This window comes from Cornus florida, unplaced genomic scaffold (assembly GCF_030987335.1).
Source record: "Cornus florida cultivar Cherokee Brave unplaced genomic scaffold, ASM3098733v1 CherokeeBrave_3.0.0_Hap2_Chr05, whole genome shotgun sequence".
In the NCBI taxonomy this organism is placed as follows: Eukaryota; Viridiplantae; Streptophyta; class Magnoliopsida; order Cornales; family Cornaceae; genus Cornus; species Cornus florida.
Genome location: NW_026775575.1, coordinates 52,173,005 through 52,193,291, shown reverse-complemented (window position 1 = coordinate 52,193,291; position 20,287 = coordinate 52,173,005). Strand labels below are relative to the sequence as shown.

Here is a 20,287-nt window from a genome sequence, read left to right as displayed (position 1 = left end):
ACCAACAGCATCCTCTTTTTTATACACTACGTACAAATAAAAAAAATACCCCAACTACATAAATAAAGAACAAAAAGAATACAATATGGGGATTGTTCCTGTCTTATTTAAACAGTACGTTATATATTGTGTTTATGAGAGGTTCTGTGAGATTGTTATCAATGGCAGTTTGCAAGATTAGTCTATTTATTTACCACTCCTAGCTACCCCAAATGGAACCAAGAGGTGTTGATATGGAGGAGGAGGAAGAAATATTGCATGACCAGCAAATCCCTTCTGGCTGATGGTGGTGCTGCTAGAGATGGGGATCTTGTTGGTGCCCGGGTTCGGTGACGGATATTGGGGCGGACCTTTTGGCAGGGATTGCAATAAAAGATTTTCGTTCAGGAGTCGACTAGCTTCATGTGGTTTTGTGTTTAGAAGGAAAAGTAGTGCCATTATGAATAGAACAATAGTTAGAGGCTTCATCTTGTTGATAAGCATGCAAAGAAAGAGTAGTTGTTAAAACACAATTAATGGAGAATAGATGCAAGGATAAGGGTGTGTATATATGCATCATATATATATATATATATATATATATATATATATATATGACATTGGCACTTGAATTTTTCATAGTTTTAACTAGATTAAAGGGCTTTGACTGTTGACTAGCTGGGATATACTAAAAGATTTGAATTTGAATTTGAATTTGAATGGGTATGTATTGGGAAGTCTTACAGGAACAAACTGCTTTTTAACTTGAATCACATTAATTTCATACAAATAGATAAAAAATCCTTTGATAATTTTTTTTTATTTATTAAAAGAAAGTCACAAACTGTAAAAAGAAACCAGAGGTCAAGTGTGACGAGAATGAATAGAAACGGAGGCTGACTACAATTCTAAGAGAATTTGAAGCAAAAAGAATATATGGAATTCAAATACGCAGAGATGACTCAAGTCAAAGACCCGACCCGTATTCCTACCTAGTTTATGTTCAATGTGCGTATTAATTTACTTCCCAAAATAGAGTTGAAAAAGTCCCAAATAGAGCAGTGTGACCAAACGTGTGTAAGTGTGGCGTATGCTACATGCTTAACACCAAATAAAAACGTGGGTTTGTAATATTAATAATAAGTGTAAATATTATACTAATTTGAACATGCCTCAATGAACCAAATACTTTACTTTAAATGTATTTGAACCTAGTTAAGTCATAAACTTTTTTTTTTTCTTGGTATTCTCTTTCATATTGGGGACAAGTACTAATGAGTAATCTCACATGCCAATTTTATTTTGTCTAATAATATTAGGTTCACTTACCAAAGTAAAACAATTAAGGTTATTGATGGTGAGGAATGTAACCTGATTTTAGGCACACTTCGGACCATCAATAGCCTTAATTGTTTCAATATGACAAGTAAACCTAACAAATAAACTTGAATATCATTTTCCTTTTAATTTTGATGAAAAGACCATTTGAGGCTGACCTGGAGAGGAAGAAACCAACCAAATTACATTGTCACTCTTGTTCCAAGACCAGCAATTCAAGCCCATTTTAATATTAAAAAAGACCATTTGAGACCCACCTCCACCGAGAGGAAGAATGAAACCAAATCCCAAAACCCCAAGAGAAGAGATGTTGAACAATACTTTCTCACCATTGACCGAAATTTGAGATTTGTTTTATTATTATTTTTTTTACGTATTTAAAATTTAAAATTTAAATAAATAAAAAAACACTGTACGTGCCCTTGTGTTATATTTGTTAGAAAAGTGTGAATAAAACTTGCCTTCAATGTATTCATCATGTTAGAATTGTAACGCGTGTGAATATGGCTATCGGTGTTAATGTATATGACGTTAAACTATAACGTAAATATCATCTGTTTCAATGTGAATTTCCAAGAGTCTTTCAACTTTTCATGTATTCTGTAATGGAAAATTTGATCAGTCTCTGAACATATCCTCTGAGAAATACCATATGTTGTTTACCGTACTTTGGGAAATACAGTCATTGCAATAATGTCTTCTCTAGAGCCGAAGACGGAAGATGCATGAAAGTTATAGAATGGATCAGTGCAACCTCTCCATTGCAACCCACTACAGGTTGATCACTGGTTGTGATATGAGGAGTTGCAATTCAAACCAGGCACATAGTGTGTTAAAACCAACAGTTACAATCTATTGGAGTTTGTGTTTAGTGATAAACAGACACCGGTTTGTCTATAAATATCCCTTGGCTGCATATTTCAGGGGTTCAATTCAATCTTCCTCCTTCTCTCAACATGAACCCAACCCAAGTGGGTGTGGGTGTGGGTTCAAGCCATATGGTCCAGTGGTTCAAATCACTAGAGCCAATATCTATACCAATTAGCCATATTGCAATTGATCCGAGCCAATTCAATGGCCGGTTTAGATCGAACTCAATTCATATTTTCTATTGTATGTATAGATACATTTTTAAGTCAGAGAGAGTATTACATAGAGGAGGTTCGTCGTATCTACAGGTTTGAAGTGCTGTTACTAATGAATGAGACTATTGTATTCTGGGAGACAAGCGCCATAAAGACCGTTAGCACCATGCAAGACGTAAATTGTCTTAAGAACATAATATCAAATACTAGCTTTAGTCCTAGTCTTTATTTTTTATTATTATTCTATTGCTTTAATTTGCATGTTAAATTAAATATAGAGTTGCATATTTAATTAATTATTTCTGACATATTATTAATTATCTCATGGCATATTAGTATAAAGTTTGTTATATCTTAAATGTCACATGAAGTATATATATTTTCCAACAATCTTAAGACAATTTATTTCGTGCTTTGTTTTATTATATGCTTTTATTTAAGATATAAATAAGTGAAGATTATACTAATTGTTGAAGAAAAAATTATGTTGCGACCGAAAACCTGTAAGAAAAGGTCAAAGGAGATCAAGGAACGAGTGTGGTACCGCCAGGAAAGGCTCCGACGATCATGGCGAGCAACGACTCAGACCCAAAGGCCCTGGTTGACAGGAGAAGTGGGCATTAATTTTACCTAGTGCACCAGTTGGTCAAACCCCTGACCTTGCCAGCTGGTTAGACCCCCGACCTCACACATAAACAAACCCTAGAAACAATCCCTCTTCTTGATTGCCAATCAAGTCTCTAACTTGATCGTCGAAGCAAAATTTTGTTATTATTATAATCTATATGTGGATAAAATATTAAATATTCGCAAATAGTTTTTAGTTATAACCTAAGTCATATAAAGCGGGAGCGGGAGCGGGAGCGAGAGTGGGAGCATGAGAGCGACATAATTACGTTATAAATAGTGAGAATTGAGCGAGAGTGCGCGCGGAGCGTGAGAGCGGCAGAATTAAATCATAAATTGTGAGAATTGAGCAAGAGCGCGTGCAGAGTGTGAGAGCGGGTGCGCGTTTGGAACGCGAGAACGACACCTCTTGAAATGAATTGTGTGACTTAGGTAATAACATTGGCGTCATCATAAATTTATTTATTTTTAATTAAGTACAACCCCACCAAGGTAAAATCCTGGGCTCCGCCCTTGGTTACCTGTTCTCTCTTTATAGTACCGCATGCCAATTCCTTTTCTACATTCCATGCAGAAGGAGAAATAATTAACAACATGAAGCGAAAACATAATTACAATTCACTTCTTTTTATTAGAATATTTCTTGTATCATGAGGTATGCAACAATACACACCAATGGCATACTCTCTTATTTTCATGTAACAAATAAAAAATACCCCAACTACATATAAAGAACAAAAATAATACAATTTGGTTTGTTCCAGTCTTATTTAGTCTGTTGCTATATATTATGATTATGAGGTTCTGTGAGATTGTTATTAATGGCAGCTTCTAGGATTAAGTACTTCATTCACCACTACTATATAGCCACCCCAAAAGGAACCAAGAGCTGTTGGTATGGAGGAGGAGGAGGTATAGCATGACCCGCGAAGCCCTTCTGGCTGATGGTGCTACTAGAGGTGCCCGGGTTCGGCGCCTGAGGGACTTCGGGTCCCTTTGGCAGAGATTGCATCAAAAGATTTTCATTCAGGAGCCTACTAGCTTCATATGGTTTGGTGTTCAGAAGGAAAAGTAGTGCTATAATGGCTACAACAGTACTTGCAGACTTCATCTTGCTGATAAGCTTCAAAGAGAATGTAGTTGTTAAAAACATACAATTAATGGAGAATAGAGGCGATGATAGGGGTGTATATATGCATCAAAGCAATCAACTTATATATATGGTATTAGAACTTGAATTTTCATGGTTTTAACTTGATTAAAGGGCATTGACTGTTGACTAGCTGGCATATACTGATAGATTTGAATTTGAATGGGAAGTCCTGAAGGCGGAAGCTGCATTTTAACGTGAATCCCATGAAAATGACACCACCATGTAATAATTTGGGTACGTAAAAGAGGAACATCTGATTAGTTTGAAATCATACTAATAAATCAGCAACCCTTTGATTTCCTCTTCAATTTTTTTTTTTTTTTTTTTTTTTTTTTTTTTTGTTACTCTTTTTACCCGTCAGATGTCTTCTTTGTGGTGATCATAAGCACAAGAATGGATTAAAATTTTAACACTTTTCTACAAGAAAAATAACTTTTTACCACGATAGAAAAGACTTTCTACCACGGTTTTGAACCATGGTGGAAACAGCAGTGGTAAAAAGTAGTAAAGTAGAGACTTTCTACCACGGTTTTGCACCGTGATCGAAAGTTTATTTTCTACCACAGTTCCGGACCGTGGTAGGAAGTCTTTCTTTCTACCACTGTTATGCACCGTGGTAGAAAGTTTATTTTCTTTGAAAGTAATAGAGTTTCTACCACGGTGCATAACTGTGGTAGAAAGTGTTACATAATTTAAAAAAAAAAAAAATAGTGTAGCCCATTTGAAACCTTTTTTTTTTTTTTAACTACTAGCCTTGCAATGACCCCATAAGCAAACCTTAAATAAATAAAAAATAGCATCGTAACCAAAATAATTTACAACTGACCAATAACATCATATATATATATATATATATATATATATATATATATATATAACTAATTTCAAATCATTGTTTTATACAAAAATTAGCCATATACAAATTTCAAATAAGTACATTATCCACACCTTATATATTTACTTAACCAAAATAAAACAAAAATTCTTCATATCTTCTTGCAACTTCTTCACGAGCCAAAAAAAAATATAGCCGCAACAAAAAAAGTAACGGCAACGGCAACCCGCAATCCTAGCTTTGACCTACAAAGATGTAATAGTTGAAGTAAGAAATTTAATGTAAAGCAAGTTTTAAAGTTGCCAAAATTAAACCAAGCAAAGCAAGCATTATAATAAAGGTACATTGAAAGATCTACTCTTCATATTATAATAAAGCAAACACAAGTGGAAACAATAAATCTTGAGGAAATCCATCCAGAGAATAAAGGGGTATAAGATTCTTCAATCCTTAACATTTTCATAATAGAAGCAAGCATATATATAAATCACGCACATAAAGTATAATTCACTATATCAGTGAAACTACTGCCAAAAAATGAGATACTTAAGTTCAGTAGCAGAAATCAGGACCATATTTCTGCTACTAAAAAATGGCAACTCAAGAATTCAATTGCAACAAATTACGTATCAAAGATGTCGTCGTGAAAAATAATCATATAATATTTGATCTGCTGCCTCTGTTTGCATAGGGCAGCAAAAATCTATCCTTTGATTTTCTTCTCACTCATGGTATAATGTATCTCTTTGAGGTCACCTGACTCACCTCTATGTCCGCACCCCACAGCTAGTTGATCAACTATAAATTCTTCTATACATAACCAAACCAACCTAAACAAAATCATAGACCAATACAACTGTCCATACTAGGAAAAAAATATATTCAGGGAAGAATTGCTTTCCATTGTCTAACAGATGAAATCCTTCCCCATATTAATGCACCAATTAATTTTTTTCTTCATGGGTGGTAAAGGGAAAGAGAGGCAGATGGATTGTAAGACACATGGTGGACTACCGGCCTTTTTTAAGTTTTCCCACACCTAATTTGAATATAATATCCAAGTTCTCTCACGCGTGCCAGGATAACTTTAAGCAAAACGAGTGCCAAGAATTCATCAATGAATCAGACAAAGCAAAGGCACCACCAAATGTCAGACTACAAGTACAATACTAAAACCATCCCTTACTAACCTGATCTCAAGCTTAGTATTATAACCTTCACCCAAAACTTCCTTGTCAGTGAGTGCAAGGAACCTAATCTTGTCCAGCGCCTGAAATTGAAATTATATCTCATAAATAATCATCAAAAAAATTTGACAATCCCAAAAAATTTACAAGTAAAATATGCTCACATCAAAAGCATTGGAGATAAACTCCCTCACGAAAATATCTTTGTTGTTGTAAAGAGAGTTGATAATGATGTCCATGAGCCGAGACACCTCAGCCTGAAACTCAAATTTCTCGGCATTACTGCGGAGTGATCTCTTTGACATCGACTCCACTTCCCTGAAGCATAAAATTGAACTTCCTTTTAGAATACCCAAAGAATGCTAACCAAAAACACACACACACAGTATGAAGGAAACTTTTATTGTGAAATGTATTAAGAATTTATACCCACGATTGAAAGGGGCTGAAGCTATAGTCACCATATCAAATCAAACCATATAATCATACAAGTTTCAATTCAGAAATAAAATCAAATAACTCAATAATTAGCTAGTTCACAAGAACAGTAGACAAACTAAAGAAAAAATAAATTACAACTGTGAAACTACCCAGTACCAAAAACCCAATTCTGATACAAGTATGCAGTATCAAATTGACCCCTACCCAGTACTAAAATTTCAGAATTCCACAAATTCAGTCATTATCTTCACAAATATTTATAACTAAAATTCATAAAAAAATAAAAAAGTTCATAAAAAATTTCACTAAATAGGATTTAGTTTGCAAAACAAGAATTACAGACCTTGATTAATTGAAAAAAAAAAAATATTTAAAACAAAACCCATACATACAAGTTAGCAGTTGCAGAGAGAGGGGCTTGAGAGTTGAGAGACAGAGAGCCAGCGATTATATGGTTTCGAACTTCTGATTCTTGTAGATTTTGTAGTTTGCAGTTGCAGAGAGAGAGAGAAAGAGGGCAAGTTCAGAGTCGAGAACGAGAATAGAGATGGAGGTGATTGGGGAGGCTGAAATGATTTGCCCTAAAAATATTTATATTGAATAATTGAAGAAATGACTTACCTATATAAGGGCCTTCAGCTTGTTTCAACCCAAATTTACCAATTAGTCTTTCAAATCCTGCAAAAAATTTCACTAAATATGATTTAGTTTGCAAAACAAGAATTACAGACCTTGATTAATTAATTTAGGAAAAAAAAAAAGTAAAATAAAACCCATACATACAAGTTAGCAGTTGCAGAGAAAGGGGCTTGAGAGTTAAGAGACAGAAGGCCAGCGGCTGAAGCTTGCGAACGGCGAACCCGAACTAGAACAGCGGGCGATGGAAACTAAAGGATATGGGTTTTGCTATTTTGAACAATCTGAAATGATATGTGAATATGGGCTCTGATTCTAGTAGATTTTGTAGTTTGCAGTTACAGAGACAGAGAGAGGGCAAGTTCAGAGTTGAGAACGAGAATAGAGATGGAGGCGATTTGGGAGGCTGATCTGATTCTTGTAGATTTTGTAGTTTGCAGTCGCAGAGACAGAGAGAGGGCAAGTTCAGAGTTGAGAACGAGAATAAAGATGGAGGCGTATGTGTGTGGTTTAAAATGATTTGCCCTATAATTTTAGGAAAGTAGCGGGAATATGACCCGCGTACAGCCCTTAAACCAAATTCACTTTCTACCACGTTGCCTTAAATCGTGGTAGAATAACTTATTACCATGGTTTTTCATTAACCATGGTAAAAAGAGCAGGCCTAAATCTGAGTCATATTATTTCACTTTCTTAATTCACTTTCTACCATGATTATTCCGTGATGAAATAAATTCACTTTCTACCACGGTTCTTTTATAACCATGGTAAGAAAATACAATTACTCTCACGATTTTTCCTTAACCTCGGTAGAAATGATCATCTACCACGGTTTTAAAATAACCGAGGTAAAATATATATTTTCTACCATGGTTATTTTAAAACCATGGTAGAAAGTGTCTTCTACCACGGTTATTTTAAAACCGTGGTAAAAAGGGTGTGATAAAAAATTGTTTTTCTTTTAGTGTAAAATTTAATGATTTTGGACAACAGCTAGTAATTAAAATGTCCTTTTATGAATACTATTTGCACTTTTTTAATAAATTCCTGTATTATTTTCTGGTTCCAGCTATGTTAGTTTTGGTTCTGCAACTTGCAAATCGATTTTGTGAGCTGCTTTATTAGTGTTTGCCCTTTGGTGGCCGTCTTTGAAGTTTTTGTATTTTTATTGTGGAAAATTTCATGTCATTTATGTTACTTAAAATAATTTTATAACATGCTATATATGTATATATCCAAGAATGTTACATTTGAGTATGCTAGTATATTAAAATAACACATATAGAGACACTTAATAAGAAATAAATAAATAAAATTTTAAAAAATTGTTATTAATGGACCGATGTTAGTATTTGATACTTTGTCTTTAAGAAGAAATTCATCTAGATTCATTCCTTAGGTGTTGAACAATCTTCACTAGTGTTTGTCTTCTAGAATATAATAGTTTCATTTCACCAGTAGCAACACTACACATTTCACAATAGCAGTACTACATAATGATGGGAACAACGAATATAGGCTGGTAGTAACACTAAACACCGATGGAACTGCTTTAGACTAAACCTTAGAACCCATAGGATTAGACTCGAACTACTTGACGACGAACACTTGGGTTAGACTCACTTGACCACGGTTTGGGTTAGGCTTGAAGGGGAGAGGAGAGGAAATCTGGATTCTAAATATTGAATTTGCATATGGAAGCCTTGGTATTTATTGACCAGAGGTGGCTGTTCACGCGGTGTGACCCGAACAAGCATTGAGTGTCCGAACCATTACTGGTTGTGATGGTTTGGCCCAACTACTGACCCAAGTTCTTATTCGAGTAATAATCGAATAATCACCCCCTAACCATCAACGAATTGGGCTTAGCCTATGGTCAACTGAATTAATTTGGATTTTTGAAGCTTCTGGTTAGCCCGAACGCACCCTAAGGCCCAATCTCAAACCAAAAAATAATAATAATTAATTCTTTTCTAGCCCAATCCCAAACCCAACACCGGACCAAGATAGGCAGGTGGTGTGTGCGCGTGTGCTTCTTTTGGATGGGTCAAGCACAACATGGACGAGGGTTCTTACCCACTACACCACTTAATTAGTTGTAACATTTCATTTACACCTTTCTATATATAAATACACCAAGTTTTCCTTAAGAATCCAACGTGGAATAAGCTTTCAATACCCCAATTTCACCTTTTTAAATGTTTTATCAAACACCTTACTTTCGACTCAATTTCTTATTTATCCGGAAACAGTATTGAACAAGTAAATATACTACAATTGTTTATTCTCGAAGAGGCGTGCATTCCACTATCATCAACCCACCTCAAAATAATAGTGAGACCCACTTTTATTTTTATCCAAATTTGTGTTGAAAATACTAGTTTCTTACAATCCCCACCATGAAAGGGAATTGGCTTCAAACGCAAACAACTTAATAGACATTGTAGAGAGAACATTTTTTAAAAGTTACTATATCGGGATAGATAACTTTTGGCCTTGAATCTTCTCTAGTACATAATTATCGGATATACCGACTAACCAGTAAACATGATGTCTTGAATTTATTAGCCGTTTGTGTAAACTAAGATGATAGCTAACACATAGTCTCTTTTTGCATAGAGTTGGTTCTCACGGTTATGTTCATTTTGGCCTGAACACTCCTGTTATTCATGAGTTCTTTCAGAGAATTCAACAAGGTGTGCATATGAAGGGACCCGGGAGCACTCAGAGGCATTGTGCGAGCACTCACACAGTGTCTAGGTGCTCCCACGCGTGCGCAAGGGGCTTGACATGCTCTGAGGGCTCGGAAGTGTCATGCAAGCGCTTAGCTAAGAAAGTTTGGGCACTGGTGAACAGTACCCGAGCCCAAGCCAAAATCTAATTTTTGTGAAACTTCCCTTTTTGATTAAAAAATGGTCATTAGGACCTCTAAAGCCTATCCCAATTCAAAATGAAGCAAGAATGAAATGACAATACATGAAAAGGCATTAAAGGAACCAAAAAAATACACTAAAGTAAAATGGTCTTTGGTCTCATTACAACATTTGCATTATATTTAAAAGAGACTACTAAATTGGAAATGACTCGTGAACTCTCAAAGGATGTCAATTAGTTCTCGGTTCATTTCCTCCCTTCAAAAGGGGTATAACATATCCCAATTACAACATGTCTACTAGGTTACATCAAAACATATCAAGCACATTAGATATAAGTTTATCCAAAGGAAGTTTCAAAAGAACACAAGGTACATCCACTAAGAGGGAGGTACGATCAAAGTAAAGCACATTTTTTGTAATAAAAAAAAAAACATTTAATCAACGGGAGTGAGTAATTGACATTACTCCGTAGGAAAGTGCATTATAAAGACAACCAAGGGTTCATTGGCCTTGCAAGAATAACACAAGATATACAAGTGTGGTACATGCCTACTCGTCTAATTCAATGGTAGGTCTAAGGAATCATCCTAGAATTAGTATTAGAATCATGAAATGAGAAACCAACTCAGGTATGTATATATATAATGCAATAGGTATACCACAATAACAAAGTAATCTAAGCTACAACCACATTAAAATGTCAACTTGGAAACCAAATACAAAATCACATAATAGGGATAACTTGGATGCATACACACCCCCAGTCATACCTGCTGCATGAACCGGTAAAATAGTCGTTATCGGTCTACTAAACCATAGGCGACAAACCTAATGGCCATTATAAAGTTGGGGAAACCCTAGTTTTGCCCGCTAGTGCCAAGCTCTAGCATTCTGAAAGTAAAAATTGTCCCAAGTATCACCCAAAATCAACAAGAATATCCCAATGTATCATATACACTTCAAGTCAAATAATGTACTCTACAAGCACATGCACCAAGATTGCAATTCACATAAACCATGCCCTAAGGTCCTTAACATTAAGTCATGGAATGAATATAGATAAGATGCAATGGCGTATCAAGGGGAGGGCTGGGCTGGGCTCTAGCCCACCTAAAAAAAAAAAAAAAAAATTTATTACTATGGGTACTTTTAACCCAGCCAAAAAAATAAAATTTTTGATTAGTATTAGCCCACCCAAACAAGCCCAAGTCAGTTAAGCCACAATACTAAAATAAATGCCCAAGCCAAACAAGCCCTAATAAAAAAATTTGCTTAAGAAATTATGTTATTAAATTTATATTTAATTTTAGCCCACCCCATTGACAATTTCTAGATCCGCCCTTGATAAGATGGAATGCATTGAGATTGTCAATGTCCAAGCAACAAGACTTTCATTATGCTATCAACATAATCATCAAAATAACTTAGCATCCTAATACATAAAATCATCAATATAGAACTCTTTAATTAACACACCATTTCCACACAACTCACCCAAAGATTGAATTCATAATGTATAACAATTCATATACATGAGAGTTATATATAAAAAATAAAAATAAAAACAACTATTCTCAATTGTCAATGAAGTCAAATTAAATCATATAACTTCACTACATGAACAACTTAATCACAAGATTATAAATACTCATGCTTTAGAACATTATGTGAGCCTAGGTTAAGTGAAAAAAAAAGAAGTAAAACCCTTCACAACTCACCCAACACAAGCAAAGCATATGAAACTCTCCAAAACACAATGAAAAGCCAAGATTAAAATTATACTACACCCCCTACCTCGTTAGGGAAAGCAACCCTAGGAATCCAAGAAGAAAATGTCACAATAGCAAAACCAAGGAAAGGGTTTTGATGGCCTTTGAGTTCCCAAGCTTTTTCCCTTCTATAGCTAGCCCAAAAGAAGAAAAGAAAATGAAGAAGGAAGGGGGAGTTTCAATGGAGTTTGTGAGATAAAGTGAGGAAGAAAAAGATTAGGAGAAAAAGAATATAAAACAATGATATATATCATAAAATCCTACTCTAGCATTACTTCTCTCACACACAACCATCCACACCCTCCACATGCCTCCAATCCCACTTCAACACATGACCCAATTGAATACTTGACCCGGTCTCGGGTCCACATGAGGGAAAAATGTGCAAGGATAAATGAATGTAGTGTCGAGAACTATCTCCGAACACTTGACCCAATCTTGGGCCCACATGACCAGAAGACAAAAAAAAATAATACAATCAAAATAAACTAGAAAAAAGGGAAAAAGATGACACGGTCATCACATTAAGAGTATCTTGCCATATTACACTTGAATTTATAAGTCCTAGGAATCACTAAAACATTGCTTATCCTGAACCATAATGCAATTAAGCAGTATTGTGTCATCATAGACAATTGTTGGAGATTTATATCCTCTGAGTGCTACTGGTGAGTCAATCAAAATTTTAGTTGTCTTTTTACATCTAGATTTTGGCATATTCAATCAACTAAAGAGGGTTTCCATTAGGGTGACTCGTTGGATTTAGGTTTTAATCTCATTCCCCTCTATGATTTATACAATTGCTCCTCCAAACTAGGATAGTGGGAGAGAGATTAAGAGATTAAAGAGATTTTGGAGAGTGTGGGTGTGTTGAATTTTGTAGATTATTAAATAAGGAATGGGATCTCTATTTATTGCTAGAGTTCGTAAACTTGAGGACTCAGCAATGCAAAATTTTAGAATATTTTGGGCTTAGTTGCACTTGGAGATGCGACTAACAGATTTGACTAACTTAAATTCATTTATTTTTATTTTATTCTAGGTTTATTTTATGAGATATGAATTTTGTAATTGACAAATTTCGGTGTCAAAACGTATCCAATCGAGTTATATATATTTCTTACTTTTAGTCTCGATATCAGAAGCGAAACTACAAATGTTGCAATGTGCGAGCATACTTCGATCCGATGAGAACATCATTTATAAAACATATGTTGAGTAAGGACACTTTATATTTCAAATTTTGTTAGGACTTAGGAAAAGCATGTTTTATTGTAAAATTCGAAGTCTGTAAAAGTACAACTACAACAAGTTGTACTTTAAGTCAAACGGGTTCACTTTTTGAAATCTAGAAAAGTACAATAGGTTGCACTTTATGTCGAATAGGTTGCACTTTCCTGATATCATATTTTGGTATAACTTGGTTTCTTTTTTGATACGATTTTATGGGATTGTTTTTTCACGAATTAAACTTATTTTCCAAGTAAATTTAGGTCTCCTAAAACTCTATATAAACACACACTCTCTCTCTTCAAAAATATTTGGGGCTTCAAAATTTATATTTTTCTACTTGAGAAAATTCTTTGAGAGATATTTTAATTGTAGAAAATCAAACTTGATTTTTCTGATTTTATTTTTGACAGCACACAAATAAACACTAGAGTGCTTTAGGGAGTTATTCTCTATCTAATCGGAACTGGAGCATACTTGAAGATTCAGAGATTCCGAGAAGCATGATTTTATTTGCCTTCACATAAATTCAGATTGGAAGAAGAGAGGTGTGTTTTGATCACACTTTGAAGTCAAAGCATTCGCGGAGTGTTGTTCATCTACAACGACCCTTCTGCAGATATAAAAGGAGTAAGGCTGAAGTCGAGAGTTGTTGGATGAGGGAGTTGCAAAGCTAGAGGCATTCAATAAATTGGTTCTTGGTAGAGTGAAGGGGTGTGACCCTGAGTTGAAGTCTATTATTTTTTGTTTTATACGCAGTGCATGGATCATTTCGCCTGGGATAGCGTGAAAGTTCTCAAGGTTTTTCCAATTGGTTTTCATCGCTAAAAATTATGGTATCATCTCTCAAACTTTACTTTACTTGTTTTACTTCACAATACTTATTTTTGTGGTTGTGGATGTTTAATTATTTATAATTGTTGGTAAATTAATCAATCACAAAAATTAGGCAAGTTGACCTATTTACTCGCTCTAGGTTATTTAGAGATTATTTTCCACTTAATCAACTAACAGGTTCCGCACAGCGTTACTCATAAACTTTGGATGTATGCATCTCAAAATGTGGACTTATAGGAGATTTATCTCAAAAGTGCTCATATTTGAGATGCGAGAACGTTCGGATTCTAATGCCATCTTGGTAATTCGTGTCTGATTTGTGTTTTCGAGAAGTGTATGACATCTTATTGTGACATTAGCTTTATGACATCAACTTGCTTCTAGACTGTTCCATATGACAAATTTTGTACATTTTACCCCTAATTTAAAGGTTTAATGATTGGGCATTTGGTGTAAGATTACGATCCAAACTCTTAAGATACCTCTGGGTTTTTAGACATTCTGAACGCTTTGGCAGCATCCGTTTTTCAATTTGACAATTTGTTTGAGAAGTTTTGGCATGAAATTTCAATTTTACCCGATTTGAAATTTGATGATAGGATGCTAGAAGTCGTATCGCGAACATAAGTGTATCCTTGCTTGGGTTTTGAGATGTTCCAGATATGACAGTGAAGTCCATTTTCTAATTGAACAATCGAATTTTATAGAATTGATGATGTAAAAAATATTGGGATTGCCCCTCAAATTAGAGACGGGCAAAAAGGGGTGTTTATAACTATTTTCTAATTTCACAGTCTTGCATATTGCTTGGACAAAATAGCTACATCCAATAAATTAAGTCCAATCCAAAAGGGGAATGTATGGTTATAGTATTGCATGTGATTTAATAACAACGGAAAACATAATTACAATTCACTTCTTTTTATTCGAATATTTTTCAATCATGATCAGTATGCAACAAGACACAATAATAGCGTACTCTCTTATTTTCAGACAACAAATAAAAACTACCCCAACTACATATAAAGAACAAAAGGAATACAATTTGGTTTGTTCCTATCTTATTCAGTAGCTATTTTGCTTATGAGGTTCTGTGAGATTGTTATTAATGGCAGCTTGCAGGATTAATTACTTTATTCACTACTACTATATAGCCGCCCTAAATGGAACCATGAACTGTGGGTATGGAGGAGGAGGTATAGCATGACCCTCAAAGCCTTTCTGGCTAACGGTGCTACTAGTGCTGCCCAGGCTGTGGGTGGGCGGGTTTGGCGCTGTAGGGACTGCGGGTCCCTTCGGCAGAAATTGCATCAAAAGATTTTCATTCAGGATCCTACTAGCTTCATATGGTTTATTTTATTCTATGTTTATTTTGTAAGATATGAATTTTGTAATTGACAAATTTCAGTGTCAAAACGTGTCCAACTGAATTATATATATATATATATATATATATATATATATATATTTTTTTTTTTTTTTTTATTCTCGATGTCGGAAGTGGAATTGCAAGTGTTGCAATGTGCAAGCATACTTCGATCCGATGAGAGCATCATTTAGAAAATGTATGTCTGAAATTTTATTAGGACTTAGGAAAAATATTTTTTATTGAAAAATTCGAAGTCTGAAAAAGTACAACCTGTTGTACTTTAAGTCAAACAGGTTGCACTTTTTGAAATCTAGAAAAGTACATGAAGTTACACTTTAAGCCCAATAGGTTGCACTTTCCTGATATCATATTTTGGTATGACTTGGTTTCTTTTTTGATAAGATTTTATGGGATTATTTTTCCACGAATTAAACTTATTTTTCAAGTAGATTTAGGTCTCCTAAAACTCTATATAAACTTTCTCTCTCTCTCTTTCTCTCTCTATCTCTTCAAAATAATTTGGGGCTTCAAAATTTATATTTTTCTAATTGAGAGAATTCTTTGAGAGATATTTTTATTTAAGTAAATCAAACTTGATTTTTCTAATTTTATTTTTGACAGCACACACATAAACACAAGAGTGCATTAGGATGTTATTCTCTATCTAATCGGAACTGGAGCATAATTAAAGTTTCTGAGATGCACGATTTTATTTTCCTTCACATAAATTTATATTTGAAGAAGAGAGGTGTGTTTCGATCACACTTCAAAGAATTCACGGAGTGTTATTCATCTACCAACAACCCTTCTACCGGGATCAAAGAAGTAAGCCTAAAGTCGAGAGTTATTGGACGGGGGAGTCTCAAGGCCAGAGGCGTTCAACGAATTGGTTCAACAAATTGGTTCTTGGTAGAGTGAATAGATGTGACCTTGAGTTGAAGTCCATTGTTCTTTGCTTCATACATAATGCATGCATCATTTCGCTCGGGACAGCATGTAAGTTCTCAAGGGTTTTTCAATTGGTTTTCCTCACTAAAAATATGGTGCATATCTCAAACTTTACTTGTTTTACTTTACAGTACTTATTTTTGTGGTTGTGGTTGTTTAATTAATTATAATTGTGGGTAAATAATCAAGGGTAAAGTGCACTTAACCCCCCTGAACTTTATTACACTTAACCCCCTAAACTATTAAGTTTGTTGCAAAGGTTAAGCCACCGTTAGAAATCTAACATAAATTAAGGCATGTTTATCACGTGATGAGGCAAAAATTTTAAAAAGACAAAATTGACCCTTTAAGAGCACAAATATATATATATATATATATACACACACACACACATGTATATCAGCAATTGAAAACCCAAGTACTCAAACCATATTCAAATCATCTATAGCAACACGGAATCACAACCCAAGACCAAACATAATTAGTTTCTTACAAAACCCATATATAATGCTCAGTTGCTCACTTGTAAACCAATTTACTGACATATAGCCACAATGTTTCAATTTGTGGGAATGCACCAAATTGAAAACCCTCTACTCCAGCTGCAGCTTTTCATGGTCAACAAACCATGGGCAATTGAAAACCCCATTGGTTTCAATCTTCAAATTTTCTTTGAAATTTATTTTTAAGGAGAGATGGGTTTGCTTTATATCTCCATATTTTCTTGGAACTCAAGATTTGAAATCTGGTTTTTCTTCTGTTTTGATGAAATTCGGGGAGATTCAAACCCAAAATAAACATCTAAAAAAATAGGGACTTGTCGGAGCTAAGATGGAGACTATACAACATGTCAGCAATTGAGTTTACCGAAAAAATCATGGTCTTGGTTCTAGTACCGCAACAACAAGATCCGCCAATGGCAATTGAGGCATTGCAAGGGAAGGCTTGTAATGTGAGACAAAGAAGTGGGTTTGTGGTTCTAGTTTGATCTGGGAAGGGATGGAAGACCTGCAGGTTGGTTCAATTAAAGAGGAAAAGACCATAATGTTAGAAATTAAACTTTATTTTATTTTAAAATGTCTTTGAAGGTCATGGGTATTTTTTTTATTTGGTGTTTTATATTTATGTGAGTTTTTTATTGGAGTTAGTAGGGGGCATGAGAGTTACAACTAGTAAATGGTCATGTTAGTGGGTTAGTGGGAGTTTTGCCTACTAAAAATTATGTCAGTGGGGTGTTAATTTTCAATTTCATTTATGTTTTGAAGCCTATATAAACCCATGCATTGTACTCATTTTCAATCAAGTGAAATAAAAAGTGTTCTTCCTCCATTTTTATTCTCTTCCAAATAGTATAGAGTTATGTGTGTAACTATTTCCAACAAAGTGGTATCAGAGCTAGTTTGTGAGAGAGAGAAGAAATGGCAAACAATTTGGTTCCATTTCAAATGCCTCGATTCACCAAAGATAACTATGAAAATTGGTGTATCCATATGAAGGCAATTTTGGGAGCACAAGATGTGTGAGAAGTTGTTTCCAAAGGTTATGATGAGCCAGAAGATGAGGCAACTTTGTCTCAAGCCGAAAAAGAGGTTTTACAAGCCATGAGAAAGAAGGACCAAAAGGCGGTGATGACCATCCATCAATGTTTGGATGATGGAATGCTACAAAGAGTTGCTAGTGCAGAAAATGCAAAGCAACTATGGGAGATTCTTCAAAACTCCTTCCAAGGAGTTGATAAAGTGAAGAAGGTTCGCCTCCAAACGTTACGAGGTGAATTTGAAGCATTGCATATGAAGGAATCTGAATCAATTTTAGATTATTTTTCGAGGGTCCTGGCTATTGTAAATCAACTAAGAAGATATGGCGAAACCACCATGACTGATACAAGGGTCGTTGAAAAGATCCTTCGGTCGTTGGATTCCAAATTCAACTACATTGTTATAGCCATTGAAGAGTCAAAGGATTTAGATTCCATGACTGTTGATCAACTCATAGGTTCGTTGCAAGCTCATGAAGAAAAGGTGGTGAAGAAACAAGAAGCTTTGGAGCAAGTGCTACAAACAAAGTTTTCGTTGAACGAAAAAGACGAAAAACATGGAGGAAATCAAAGGGGCCGAGGACGTAGAAATGCACGTGACTGAGGAAGAGGAAGAGGCCATGGAAGAGGAGAAAGAAGCAGTCAACACACAACCAGCAATGAAGAAAAAGTCCATGACTCACAATAACTAAGAGGTCGTGGTAGAAGAAATTACTCAAGGTCATATGGAAGGAGGTATGATAAGTCTCAAATTCAATGTTACAATTGTCAAAAATATGGTCATTATGCTTCGGAATGTAGAAATGTTGCTAACGATGTTGAAGAAAAGGCTAATTATGTTGATGAAGAAGTGGAGCCTACTTTGTTGTTGGCATACAAAGGTGAAAGGAGTGAAGAAGATGTGTGGTATCTTGACACCAGTGCAAGCAACCATATGTGTGGTAGCAAAGAGAAATTTGTTGATATTGATGAATCAATAAATGGTAAGGTGACATTTAGAGACTTAACACAAATCTCGGTAAGAGGGAAAGGTAAAATATTGATTTGTTTGAGGAATGGGCATCATCAATTTATCTCTAATGTTTATTATGTGCCTAATATGAAGAATAATATTTTGAGTTTGGGACAACTCTTAGAAAAAGGCTACAATATTTCCATGAAGGATTGTAGTCTTTCGATAAGAGACCCATTGGGTAATTTGATTGCCAAGTTTCCAATGACAAAGAACCGGATGTTTTTGCTAAATATTCAAGCCGACGAGGCTAAATGTTTGAAGGCTTGTTTTAATGATTTAACTTGGCTTTGGCACTTGAGACTTGGGCACTTGAATTTTGGAGGATTAAAGTTGTTGGCCAAAAAGAAGATGGTGAAGGGATTGCCTTTCATTAGTAATCCAAATCAATTGTGTGAAGGATGTCTCGTTGGAAAGCAATTAAGGAAAAGTTTTCCTAAAGAAGCTACCACAAGAGCTACGGCGCCACTACAACTTATCCATTCAGATGTTTGTGGTCCAATTTCTCCATCATCATTTGGTAAGAATAATTATTTTTTATTATTCATTGATGATTTTAGCCAAAAAAACATGGGTGTATTTTCTTAAACAAAAATCGGAGGTGTATGGAATTTTTAAGAAATTTAAAGCACTTGTTGAAAAACAAAGTGGCTATAATGTAAAGGCTCTTCGATCCGATAGAGGTGGTGAATTCACATCAAATAATTTCAAAAAATTTTGTGAAAAAAATGGAATTCACCATCCTTTAACGGTTCCGAGATCGCCCCAACAAAATGGAGTTGCAGAAAGGAAGAATAGAACCATTCTCAATATGGCTCGAAGCATGTTGAAAAGCAAGGAAATGCCTAAAGAATTTTAGGCTGAAGCGGTTGATTGTGCGGTGTACTTGTCCAACCGGTCTCCTACTAGAAGTGTGTAAAACAAAACACCACAAGAAACATGGAGCGGAAGAAAGCCAAGTGTCTCTCATTTGCGGGTTTTTGGGAGCATTGCCCATGTGCACGTGCCGGATGAAAGGAGGACCAAGTTAGACAACAAAAGTGAAAAAATGGTGTTCATTGGCTATGATGCAAATTCCAAAGGCTACAAGTTGTACAATCCAAACAATGGGAAGATTGTCATTAGTAGAGATGTTGAATTCGAAGAGGGAACCACATGGGATTGGAACACTCCAAATGAAAATTAAAATATTTTTCCAATTTCTGATGAGGAGCAAGAAAATGAAGGCATAGAGCAGCCCATTTCTCCACCAACATCACCTCCACCACCATCAATTCAAGATCAATCAACTCCATCATCATCAAGTTCAAGTAACACACCACCACTTCGCATGAAGAGTCTTCGTGACATATATGACGAAACAGATGAGGTAATGGAAATGTTAGGTGATCTAACACTTTTTTGTCTCTTTGTGGATTGTGAACCCGT

The 20,287-nt window shown here is 35.1% G+C and overlaps 1 protein-coding gene across 2 annotated transcripts; it reads right to left on the bottom strand.

The window, feature by feature from the left end:
• Nucleotides 1–4,984: 4,984 nt before the first annotated feature.
• LOC132306461 (endoplasmin homolog) lies at nt 4,985–7,798 on the bottom strand. 2 transcript variants are annotated; one of them, XM_059803844.1, is made up of 5 exons: nt 7,429–7,798; nt 7,267–7,323; nt 6,369–6,522; nt 6,208–6,287; nt 4,985–5,262 (listed from the first exon to the last, which is right to left on the bottom strand). In XM_059803844.1, the coding sequence occupies exons 3-5, from the start codon at nt 6,507–6,509 to the stop codon at nt 5,190–5,192; spliced, it is 294 nt and encodes a 97-aa protein (XP_059659827.1). In that variant the 5' UTR covers nt 6,510–6,522; nt 7,267–7,323; nt 7,429–7,798; the 3' UTR covers nt 4,985–5,189. The 2 variants fall into 2 exon arrangements, with proteins under 2 accessions (XP_059659827.1, XP_059659828.1); XM_059803845.1 differs by lacking the exons at nt 7,267–7,323; nt 7,429–7,798 and adding an exon at nt 7,038–7,245.
• Nucleotides 7,799–20,287: the final 12,489 nt, after the last annotated feature.